The 12508-nt window shown below is 41.8% G+C and overlaps 2 protein-coding genes across 16 annotated transcripts in view; one reads left to right on the plus strand and one right to left on the minus strand.

Moving 5' to 3' along the window:
• Nucleotides 1–12508, plus strand: part of MED12L (mediator complex subunit 12L) — a 742320-nt gene that overhangs the window by 22525 nt on the left and 707287 nt on the right. For all 13 annotated transcript variants that reach the window (XM_068280808.1, XM_068280810.1, XM_068280809.1 and 10 more), the window contains exon 2: nt 2435–2587. The gene's annotated coding sequence lies outside the window, so the exon portion shown is untranslated. The remainder of the gene's footprint in view (nt 1–2434; nt 2588–12508) is intronic.
• Nucleotides 4259–12508, minus strand: part of MINDY4B (MINDY family member 4B) — an 86795-nt gene continuing 78545 nt past the window's right edge. For all 3 annotated transcript variants that reach the window (XM_068280821.1, XM_068280822.1, XM_068280823.1), the window contains 3 exons: nt 10159–10329; nt 7625–7805; nt 4259–4724 (listed from right to left, as the gene is read on the minus strand). In XM_068280821.1, the coding sequence (XP_068136922.1) occupies nt 4582–4724; nt 7625–7805; nt 10159–10329 (495 nt within the window). In that variant the 3' untranslated portion in view covers nt 4259–4581. The remainder of the gene's footprint in view (nt 4725–7624; nt 7806–10158; nt 10330–12508) is intronic.

The raw sequence follows: 12508 nt of genomic DNA on the forward strand, positions 1-12508 counted from the left end.
GTCCTTTTGCTGCCTCTATTCCAACCCTTAACGGTCACCCGTGTTCCGTGCTCCCCAGGTGATAAATCACATCTATCTCCCTCGTCCCCTCTCACTAGATGCTCACCAGATTATGTCCACCTCAATTGTCAGGTGGATCTTAAGCATAGCATTATACTCATATCCAATTGTTTCTGTAAAGAAAGAGAATCTCCACATAGGGTAATACAGTTCAAGCAAAAAAGTTCAATTTTTTCAAACACCGTGCCTCCGTATTCACACCCGTTATCAGTGCCAATCCACCTCAATGCATGCCAAACTGCTCACCAGACGTATCCCACCTCTTTACACAGGTGGAGACTGCGCTTTTTGTGAATCCAATCAACAACACGATCCTCAGAGATTTGTAAAAAGCCTCTTGTAGGGACTTTACTTTATTCTTACTGTTAAAATTCCTCATAAAAATATAAAAAGAAAAAACCGCATATAGCGTAACACTGTTTAAACTGCCTCTGTGCGCAATAACATAATCTCACTTACGCTTTCCGAAGCACTTTGCGCATATCAAATACAGATGACTTCCGATGCCCATCCGTCTGGCTCCCGGGTGCGCCTCTATACACTTCCACGCTCCCCCGTTCCGCCTCCTCATCCAGTCGCAGAGTCTATCTCCGTGCGCTACCTCAGTTGACCGGCCGGTCCGTGCGCTTCCTGTATTCTTGCGACGTCAGACGCTTAGCTCCGCCCTACGCGGGTTTCGTCCTCACACCTGACTCATCAGGGAGCCCGGAACACCTGGGGAGCACGGAACACGGGTGACCGTTAAGGGTTGGAATAAAGGCAGCAAAAGGACTGAACAATATTACCCTATGTGGAGTCTGTTTTTTATTTACAGGACTGGAGAGCGCAGCAGTATAATTGAACTTTGATATCCATAAACTGGACTATCTGCAGCGAACCCACTGACTGTTGAATGCATTAAGTGGTAACTACTGTATGAACTCTGGCGCAGTGTTTATGATTTGATCATCCATATTTATTGCTTTAGTTGCTGCTGCTTGTCATTGAATTTGTAGCTTGACTTAATATGAACCAATATTCCTAATGCTACGTACACACTATTTCAGATCGATTATTTCCAACATGTCCGATTTCCGACCATTTTCTACTCGATTTCTGATAGAAGTGAATGGAAAACAGTCGAAAATCAATCGTAAAATGATCAGAAATCGACCGGAAATCAGATTGGACATGGTGAAAATAATCAATAGTGTGTATCTAGCAGTAGGAATATTGGTTAATATTAAGTCAAGCTACAAATTCAATGCCAAACAGCAGCAACTAAAGCAATAAATATGGATGCATAACATGGGAAATAAAAAGTTGGAATAATAATTTGCTACTGCCTTTGTAAGAATCACTTTGAGGCAAGATCTGAAATGTGAAACACAGGTTTGCAAATTGCACAAAAAGAATTGAAGATTTGGATCAGGTAGAACAATAGGCAGCTGTAATAATTAGAGGAATTTAAATTATCACTTAGTAAGAAAATCTAGACAAACTGGGCATATTTAGCATTGAAAAGAGATGGCTTGGAGTCAAGGTAATGAATATTTATAAATACATCAAAGGACAATAGAAATTCTTGCAAAAATTAGCTCGTTATCTCTGTCTGTAGGAAGGACAATAGGGCATGAACTACACATGGAGAGAAGGAGATTTTACCACCTGAAATTAGTTCTTCCCAGCAAGAGTGGTAAGGATGTAAAATATCTTATTGCAGGACATAGTTATGATGTATTCTAAATTTACAGTTAAAGGGGGCTTGTATGCATTCCTTACTTTTAAGAGCATCTACAGCTATGATGGTTAGGTGTTTGAAGGTGATACCTTAATCCAGTCAATGAGATCCAGTCAAGAGGCTTTCTGCTCTTTTACCATTTCTTTTCTCTGGATTGAGGTGCAGTGAGGCTCATGAGGTTGAACTTGGTGGACACAAGTCTTTTACAAGGAATACAATTTAATCTGTTTCTCTGCACATAAAGTGATGGTGGTGCACCAGGTCATCTGCTGCATTTACTGGGAGGTTTAGAAAGAGATCCCTCTGACGAAGAAGAACTCTGATCAATGAAAGAGCTTCTTTTCTATGCAGAACACTTCATATCAGTTTGACAATTCAGGTACATTGATTCAGAGTTATTCGAAAGTTAGGGAGTAAAAATGATCAAAAGAGAATTAAGAATTGAGCAGAGAGAGAATTGAACTTTGTCCATTAAAGCCATTAGCAACTGGCTAATTAACTAGAATCCGGGATGAAACATACATACAGACACTAGAATTTTGTAGCCCAAGGTGATTGTTTATGGCTTTCTTGGGTATTGCTAAATTACACAAATAACTGCTACTGTTTGTCACCTTTTGCTCATCTGCCTCTCATCCCTTCCCTTCTCCATAGGACAGAATAGGCTGCTTGGCTGTAACTGAGCATTGTGTATGCACAGCAATCATTCACAGAACTTCTATTTAATACAATCTCCAACGATTGTTTAAAAAGGCAACTCTTGAGAGTCTGCAAATACCTTCCGTGTGGATAGATGCATAGTTGCAGGTAAGCGCAGCTTCACACTGCATATCTGAATTTGTACAAATCAGGATGGAAGGAAATGCTTTTAATTTACACTTATCAACTTGTTTATTATGACAATTTCACTAATTCAGTTTTGGGTTTAGTTAAATCCGTCCATTGTAAAATGGTAAAATTTCACAGCTAATTTAGTGATGTGATGCAAGCACAGCAGAAATCAGCCTACATATGACCCTGCGTCACACTGCGGTGGTAGGGTCATTTGCGTAGCACCGCCCCCGGATAGTGATTTACCCCCTGCTGGGTAGGAAGCACGTCACTGGGAATTCCGGCTGTCCGCGCATGCGCGCCACATCGCACCACACTCCCATCATGCACGCTTACTGAGTCGCCCATTTGACTTGCATTACTGCATCATTTGTGTGGTAGGCTCATACGGTAACGCGCTGCAGACTTTACGTGGGGATTGCGGCAATTACGATACTTCAGACGGACAGCATCACATCTCGTGAACTGCCCTTGCAGCAGGGATGCAGCATGGAAGCGTACAGCGGGGTGATGCAGTGAGTACGTTTTCCAGGGGTCTAAAGGTGACAAAAATAGTATACCTGTAGTTTAAAAATGTTGACATAAAAATTCAATTTGTGAGGTTTACGGCAAACCATACACTGGTTGATAATAGAAATTGATTGGATACTGATCAGTTCTTTATCATGTTGTCCACTTACATCTGAAATCTAAAATCTGACTTCCCATGATCCTTTGTGGCAGTAAATTGATCTCTGTGTTGATAGTAGGTAGTATAAAGGTGCGTACACACGCACTACGGCCGCCAACGACGGGTCCGTCAGACCCTCCCACTGGGCAGACTTTCAGGCGACAGCAGCGCGTGTGTGCGCACTGTCGGCGGACTGATAAGGCTGTTGCTGAGCGATTCACTCAGCGGATCGTTCAGAAACAGCCTTATAAGTCCGCCGACAGTGCGTACACACGTGCTACTGTCGCCTTAAAGTCCGCCCAGTGGGAGGGTCTGACGGACCCGTCGTTGGCGGCCGTAGTGCGTGTGTACGCACCTTAAGTGTTTCCGATGCTGCAACCAGAATAATATACCTACAAATATGTATCCTAAATAAATGAGTACATTCGTCTATAAGTCGTTGCAGTGCCTCGTTATATTCCATCTATGATCTGAAGCATTAAATACAGCTTAAAACTAGGAGCTAAAAACTTGACTTTTTACTGGAGGGGTTGATAGCCAGACTTTTCTCTTCATTTAGCTGCTAATCGATAAGATTGCCCTTGCTATCCTGAATTATCAGATTGTCTTGGAAGTGTACTAGCAGGTATAAATAATGCAGGGGGGAAGCAGAGTGATCCCGGGGACCAGGTGGAACGAGGAAGAGAACTGACAAAGCACAGTGGTATGTGGATCCAGCACGAACATACCTGTGTACTTACCTTAGGTAGCTTTGCCTTAGGTCAGTTGTGCTTTAAAGGATGCACATCTATGGGAATACCAGAGAAGCTCTATATTAGCTGGATTGGAATGTGCAGGCCTTTCTATTTACTTAGATTGCCTTAAAAATCTTTATAGCATTCAGACGGGCAGAGGCTGAAATACTTTTCACCTTTCAACACAATTAGTTGTTCCGACTAGAACTATATTTTCAACAAAAGTGAAATTATATTTTAAGGTCAATAAAGAAGGAATTAGCTTCTCTTTTTATTGGCTGGTTGCTTTTAATAAAACGTACAAAAATGGATTAAGCATGCATCCAGTTTCCATGTTCAACGTCATAGTAATAGCATTGAAAATGTTCTTCTACACAGGAGTGCAATGAATGAATAATTGAATATTCTTATTATAGGCTTGTGATATTTCTAGCTAGTAGTGCATAAGAGTACATATAATGTAAATGTCACATGGATGTGAACTTCCTTCTGATTGGCATAATGCAAACTGACTGAATTCAAAGGGTTAAGTGAGAGATGTGTGTTTTTTACAGTTCATGTCTTCTTCAGTAAAATGGTATGGTCCCATTCCAATTAATGACAGCTCCCTCCCATTTGGTTCTAATGGTCATCTCTAGAGAGGGGAATCGCTTCTCGTGATCATCATCGTCTGTTTTGCAGCGTCCTTCCCATGGGTGTGATTGGGTGTCTACAAGTGAGAACAAGTCATAATGAAAGTCCAGCAGCAGTTATAAATAACGTGAAGCCCCATTATGGCTACAGTATGGTGCCTATTTATAAACATGACTATCCTGATTTCCAGAAAAAGTGCCAGATTACCTAATGTATAAAAGTGGCAATCAGTTTCAGTAATCGCCACTTTTAAGGGATCATTACTTCCGCAGTTAAGGCAAAATTATTTGAGATTTAGGCTTTTTTATGTTTCAAACACTTGTTTGCCACTGTGCTGCCGATCACCACTTTTAAAAGTGCCACAGTGCAAGCCAATAGGGCTACAGTTTGCCATTTTGGGGGCAAAATGTCTATTCAGCATCCATGAAATGGAACTCTATTAAAAAAAATAAATGGAGCTTCGCATTGTAGGTAATTACAGCAGGTAGGTGATCAGCATCTTTTGGCGTTTGATCCTGGTGGGTGACCCAACTTGTGTGAAAATTGTGCATGTTTACGCTCCTTTCCCCTCCCTATAGGCTACAGATAATAGTAAAATGTTTACAAACCCCGTGGCAGTGGGAGGTTTGGAGGGCAGCGGTCCTTGGCACTCATGGAAGTTGGACAATTGTCTCATTCAGACTCTGCCCCACCCTCTCCCTAGAACCTAGAATTCTACATTGTTGTGAATGTTTGAGGTTTAATGATTGTATGTAAATTGACCACTCCCCTCAGCACCTTCTTTTTGATTGAAACATAGTCCCAAAGCAGGATGAGCATGGCTACCCTTGCTTGTGTGTATATCTTAGGAGCCATTGTGGTTTGGCTGCAGGCTGTAGTTCTCCAGCTCCAGATTGTTTTATATGCGTGCATGTATTCCCTAGAATGGTAGAAACTGAGAGTCCCTCAGCATGACTCTTGGGTTCAAGAGCATGACATTTTTCCTTGCTCCAATCAACACCATGTAGAGTATGGCTCTTTCAACCTGTAACCCTATAGTGAGATTGACGACAGTCAGCGATCTCACCTGGGGGATGCTCTTGGTTACCACTAAGGAGGTTAACCCTCATAACACATCGTAGTTTATCATCTTAAGTATCATCTATCATCTTCACTAGTTAAATAGAGGAAAATCATAAGTTTGATTTCTTAAAACAGAAGGTATTTGAGTGCAAGTCTTCAGATTCATTACACACAACTGAAGTAGTTCAAGCCTTTTATTGTTTTAATATTGATGATTTTGGCATACAGCTCATGAAAACCCCAAATTCCTATCTCAAAAAAATTAGCATATCATGAAAAGGTTCTCTAAACGAGCTATTAACCTAATCAGCTGAATCAACTAATTAACTCTAAACACCTGCAAAAGATTCCTGAGGCTTTTAAAAACTCCCAGCCTGGTTCATTACTCAAAACCGTAATCATCGGTAAGACTGCCGACCTGACTGCTGTCCAGAAGGCCATCATTGACACCCTCAAGCAAGAGGGTAAGACACAGAAAGAAATTTCTGAACGAATAGGCTGTTCCCAGAGTGCTGTATCAAGGCACCTCAGTGGGAAGTCTGTGGGAAGGAAAAAGTGGCAGAAAACGCTGCACAGCGAGAAGAGGTGACCAGACCCTGAGGAAGATTGTGGAGAAGGACCGATTCCAGACCTTGGGGGACCTGCGGAAGCAGTGGACTGAGTCTGGAGTAGAAACATCCAGAGCCACCGTGTACAGGCATGTGCAGGAAATGGGCTACAGGTGCCGCATTTCCCAGGTCAAGCCACTTTTGAAGCAGAAACAGCAGCAAAAGCGCCTGACCTGGGCTACAGAGAAGCAGCACTGGACTGTTGCTCAGTGGTCCAAAGTACTTTTTTTGGATGAAAGCAACTTTTGCATGTCATTCGGAAATCAAGGTGCCAGAGTCTGGAGGAAGACTGGGGAGAGGGAAATGCCAAAATGCCTGAAGTCCAGTGTCAAGTACTCACAGTCAGTGATGGTCTGGGGTGCCATGTCAGCTGCTTGTGTTGGTCCACTGTGTTTTATCAAGGGCAGGGTCAATGCAGCTAGCTATCAGGAGATTTTGGAGCACTTCATGCTTCCATCTGCTGAAAAGCTTTATGGAGATGAAGATTTTTCAGCATTACCTGGCACCTGCTCACAGTGCCAAAACCACTGGAAAATGGTTTACTGACCATGGTATTACTGTGCTCAATTGGCCTGCCAACTCTCCTGACCTTAACCCCATAGAGAATCTGTGGGATATTGTGAAGAGAAAGTTGAGAGACGCAAGACCCAACACTCTGGATGAACTTAAGGCCGCTATCGAAGCATCCTGGGCCTCCATAACACCTGAGCAGTGCCACAGGCTGGTTGCCTCCATGCCACGCCGCATTTAAGCAGTCATTTCTGCAAAAGGATTCCCGACCAAGTATTGAGTGCATAACTGAACATAATTATTTGAAGGTTGACTTTTTTTGTTTTAAAAACACTTTTCTTTTATTGGTCGGATAAAATATGCTAATTTTTTGAGATAGGAATTTTGGGTTTCCATGAGCTGTATGCCAAAATCCTCAATATTAAAACAATAAAAGGCTTGAACTACTTCAGTTGTGTGTAATGAATCTAACATATATGAAAGTCTAATGTTTATCAGTACATTACAGAAAATAATGAACTTTATCATAATATGCTAATTTTTTGAGAAGGACCTGTATATGGAGCTGAGGAAGGAAAGTACCAGCAGTAAGGATCAATGCAGGTGTCTCAGTGCAGCATTTAGCAGTGTTTCAAAGTAATATAAATATGCTGTGTTTTTACTCATTAGGTTTCAAGCTAAAATATGTCTTTTTTTCATGAATCAGGTAAAATTGTCATTTTACATACAAATATTCCATTATACAAAAGGTTTTGCAACTGTTTTGATGGATATGCTACTGTTTCTTGTTACCTACCAACTGTCAGATGCACTGTTTTGGTCTGAGAAGATTGCCCAGTGTAGAAGTACAGGTCGAATATATGTTCCATTTTCCAGTCACGTAAGAGAAATGTATTTGTCCCGAACAAGACACTGTGTGTTCCATTAATATTGCACAGCCACACAGGATATTTTGGAGTCTTCAACATACTACCCACCTGAAAGTAGAGGATCCAAAGTGACTTGTACAGTTCAGCAGGCATTAACCACTTAAGCCTATCTGGATGAGTATTCTCGTCCTGATAGGTGCCACTAAAGGTGAATTGGATGAGTACTCTTGTCCAGTGTTTATGCTGCGGTGCGCACGCATGTGTGGGACTGCGGCCCTGTGCACCCCAGCGGTTTTCCATTTCGGCGATTGGGGAAGGGAAGCAAGGCTTCCCCAAACCAATCGCAGTGCCTGTCATGACTGGCCATGTCCATTCAAAAGAATGAACGTGAATAAAAGTGAAAAAAAAATGAATACACTTCCTGGTAAATAGGGAGTGTTTCTAGTGCCATCTAGTAGCGAAAATTTGAATTAACCACAACAGATTTTTTTTTATTAAAAAAATTTGTATAATTAACTCACTTCCAAAGCCCCTCCCCCCACCCCAGTTACCAAGCAAGCACATTGAAAAAAAGAAGTAAAAAATCCATAGGGACTTAGCTTTTTTTTTTTTTTTTTTTTTTTTTTAATATGTATGTCATGAGGGTATATTTTAGTACATAAGGGCTTACAATTGATGGGACACAACCCCCCCCCCCCCCCGGAAAAATACACCTTTATTTCCACATAATATATTGACACCATACATTGTACTAGGAAGATAATTTAAATGTTGTGATAGCAGGCACTATTGGGCAAATAAAATGGGTGGGTTTTATTTATAGTAGCATTGCTTATTTTAAAACTATAGGGGATGGAATTGGAGAAATAGTGTATTTTTTTCTTTTTTTGTGTGTGTATTTTCCTATGAAATGCATAGAAAATAAAGTAATTACTGAAAACAGCTTAATTTGTGGTGAAAAAAATCAAGATATAGATCATTTTCATGTGATAAGTAGTGATAAAGTTATTGGCGAATGAATGGGAAGAGCGCTGACAGGAGGAAATTGCTTCCATCCTGAAGGTGAAAACACTTGCAGTTTGAAGTGGTTAATTAAGTCAGTTTGTATATTACTGTACAAAAAGTTAGTCTTGCCTCGCACTCACTACTGGATCTAACCTTAAAGAGGAACGTCAGTGAAAATAATCTAATAAAAAAAGTGCTTCCTTTTTACAATATTTATGTAAAAATTTTAGTCAGTTTTTGCCCATTATAAAATCTTTTCAATCCCCGATTTACATTCTGACATTTATTACATGGTGACATTTTTACTGCTGGCAGGTGATGTAGCTGCTGCTTGCTTTTTTTTGGCAGTTGGAAATAGCAATGTTCACAGACAGGAAACTTCCAGGACCATGGTCCTCAGAGTTTCTTGTGGGAGGGATTTTACCACAATATCAGCCATACAGAGTCTCCTGATGGTCTGTTTGTGAAAAGGAATAGATTTCTCATGGGAAAGGGGGTATCAGCTACTGATTGGGATGAAGTTCAATTCTTGGTCACGGTTTCTCTTTAGGAGAGAGTGCTACAGCTGAAAAAGGGGGATGATGCCCTCTATAAATCTTCAAATAAAGCAGGAAGCTGGCACATCCAATATGCATCTTCATTCATTCTGTGTATAAAAATGTGAATGTTCTGAGCCACGTAGGACCCTTTATCAAGGCAACATTTGCTCGTAGGCAATCATCTGTCTGCTGCAATGTGTCAATCAATCTGCAATGTCAAATCGAAAAGAATGGGAATCGGAGTTCCTCTCCGCACTCGCAGGACGTGATAAACTCCCATTCTTTTTAATTTGACATTGCAGATGGGGCTCCCCATTGCTTCAGAGTTTTGACCAATGAGAATCCTCCCTGAGGAAAATTTAATTGGTTGCTGTAGCAGCCACATCCTCCAATCGGCAGTGAATGTCCTGCATGTGTTCTGCAAGGACTGCAGGATGATGACGTGGCCTTCCCTCCTCCAGAAGCTTACAAAGCCCATGCTGGAAGCCTTAGGGCCGGTTCACACTTGGCACTTGGAGCGCCGCTTGCCCGCGATCGCGTTTGGCTCTGCAGTCGCGATTTGCAGGCAAAATCTCGTGATTCAGCCCGATTTGCACTTGTGATTTCCGTTCAATAGAATGAAAATCACAGCGCAATCGCCCCCTAAATGCTGCATTCAGTGCATTTGCGCTTGATTGAAATCGCAAACGCTGCTGTGTGAATGTATCCACAGGGATACATTAGTAGCAGTGCTTTGCTGATCACCGGCGATCAGCAAAGTGCTGAAAAATTGTCCAGTGTGAACTAGCCCTTTGCTTAATGTCATCACCAGAACTTCAAGGGATCATTTGAGCATGAGAAGGAGTATTGAGGGTCTCTTCTTAGTGTTAGGTGAGGGTGGTGAGAACAATCGTATAGCTAGGCTTTAAATATTTTACCTGGGGTAGTTTGTCCTGTTCCATTTCTTCCCTACTCCAGCACAAGTATCCTACATCACTGCGTGTAACAACTCCATGAAGCTTCTGCTCCACCTTCTGTTCATCTAGTATCTGATCTCCATTGAAGACATGAGGGCTTGCCCTTCCTGTAAGCATCAGGTTTAATACAGCCTGTAGGTACATTTGTTTAAACATTAACAAGTCTGAACTGTTATAACTATTATGTGAAAGACAGCTTCTATTTAAACTACCCCTTCCACCAAGACTATCCCTTCCACCAAGTTCCAGTTTTATTTAAATGGCATGATAAGTCACTGGATTACTTAGGGGGGGGGGGGGGGGGGGTAAATCACATTTGGTATAAAAGATTTGGTGAAATATAATAATATACTAACGGAACGTAAAAGGCAGGATTTGCTGGCATGGAATAGACCAAACTTCTCTCGGTTTGGCAGGAGTGCCATAATTATAATGATGGTTATGTCATGGTTATTATATCTTTTTCAGGTCCTTCCCATACCAGTACAGGCTTTGTTATTTAAAAAACTCACTGGCTTGTTCACAACATTTATTTGGAGGAGACACAAATCTAGAATTAATTATAGGTTACATACAGCAGCAAGGTTGAAGAGTGAGCTGGCTGTGCCATATGCAAAGGTCTACTATACATCAGCTATTCTTACCAGGATAGTTGACTAGCATAAGCATGTAGAGCAGAAGAGATGGGTCCGGGTACAGGAGGAGCTGCTTGGTACCATAATAATTAATACCCCACTGATTAATGATTTTAGTCGAATAGAAAGGAGTGAGAAGCCAGGTTTAAAGGAATACTGTAGTTGAACTTACCCGGGGCTTCTAATGGTCCCCCGCAGACATCCTGTGCCCACACAGCCACTCACAGATGCTGTGGCCCCGCGTCCGGTTCTCTTCTGGAATTTGAGACTTTAAATTCTGAAAACCACTGTGCCTGCGTTGCCGTGTCCTCGCTCTCGCTGATGTCACCAGGAAAGTACTGCGCAGGCACAGACCATACTGGGCCTGCGCAGTACGTTCCTGGTGACATCAGCGGAAGCGAGGACACGGCAACGCAGGCGCAGGGGTTTTTATACTTTAAAGTCTGAAATTCCAGAAGTGAACCAGAGACGGGGCCAGAGCAATCGGTGAGTGGCTGCACGGGCACAGGATGTCTGCGGGGGACCATTAGAAGGCCCAGGTAAGTTCAACTCATTTTCCCTCTACCCCCTACAGTATTCATTTAAGCTTAATTGTGCACACTTTATTCAAGAAAGTCAGAGAATAGACTGAGATGTCACCCTGGCTTACTCTTCAACTCTCAATCTTGGATAATGTGAACTTCCCATTGGGGCTGCATCGAGCAAGCTACTCCAGTTGGAGGGGAGAACATCTGAGAGCTAGAGATCTGATAGCGGATGGGGATTGGAAAGCATTGCCGATAAAACTAATCGGTTGTTCCAAAAAACTGTACGTTTTTTTTTTATTCTATTTGATAGAGAAATCAACTTTACTGGTTTTCTTACATAGTTACATAGTTATTTTGGTTGAAAAAAGACATACGTCCATCGAGTTCAACCAGTATACCAGTGATATAAGTTGATCCGGAAGGCAGATTTTTCGGATCAATTTTTCAGACAATTGAATAGGATAGCTTGTCAATTACTGAGATTAAAAACCCAAGGAATTTTTTTCTGAGTTTCCAATTTTTTTTTCCTTATTAGGGAAAGATTGAACACATGTGGGTGATGCATTGAGATTTTTCAAATGTTACAATCAATCTAAAAATTGATTGCAGCTCTTAAACTAAAAAAAGGTCAATTGAAAAGTGTGTGGCCACCTTTGGTGTACTTTAGATGTTGCTTACATTAGGAACATTGCATGAAATGCTGCCAAGTGATCCTTCTCATTTTATTCTATGTGCCCGTTCACAGCAATATGGCACATTTAAAAGGAAAAGTAGTCTGGCAGCAGTGGCGTAGCAAGGGTATTTGACACCCGGTGTGGATGATTTACCAACCCCCCCCTCCCCCCCCCCCCCCCAAAAAAAAGCAAAGCGTGCCGCTGCAAATAAAAAATTGTGTGGCCATGACATCACATGGGCGGAGCTAACTGTAATGTAACTGTGTAACATTAAGGCAGTGGGCTAATATAGGTAGCCAGCCAGAATAGTTGCCCCCAGCATAGGTTAGATGGGTAGGTGCCTACAATATAGGTAGCTAGTATAGTTGCCACCAGTATAGGCTAGCTAGGTATGTAGGTGCCCCCAATACAGGTTAGATAAGTAGGTGCCCCCAGTATAGGTTAGATAGGTAGGTGCCTCCAGTATAGATTACAT

Source organism: Hyperolius riggenbachi, chromosome 4, assembly GCF_040937935.1.
Source record: "Hyperolius riggenbachi isolate aHypRig1 chromosome 4, aHypRig1.pri, whole genome shotgun sequence".
Lineage (NCBI taxonomy): Eukaryota > Metazoa > Chordata > Amphibia > Anura > Hyperoliidae > Hyperolius > Hyperolius riggenbachi.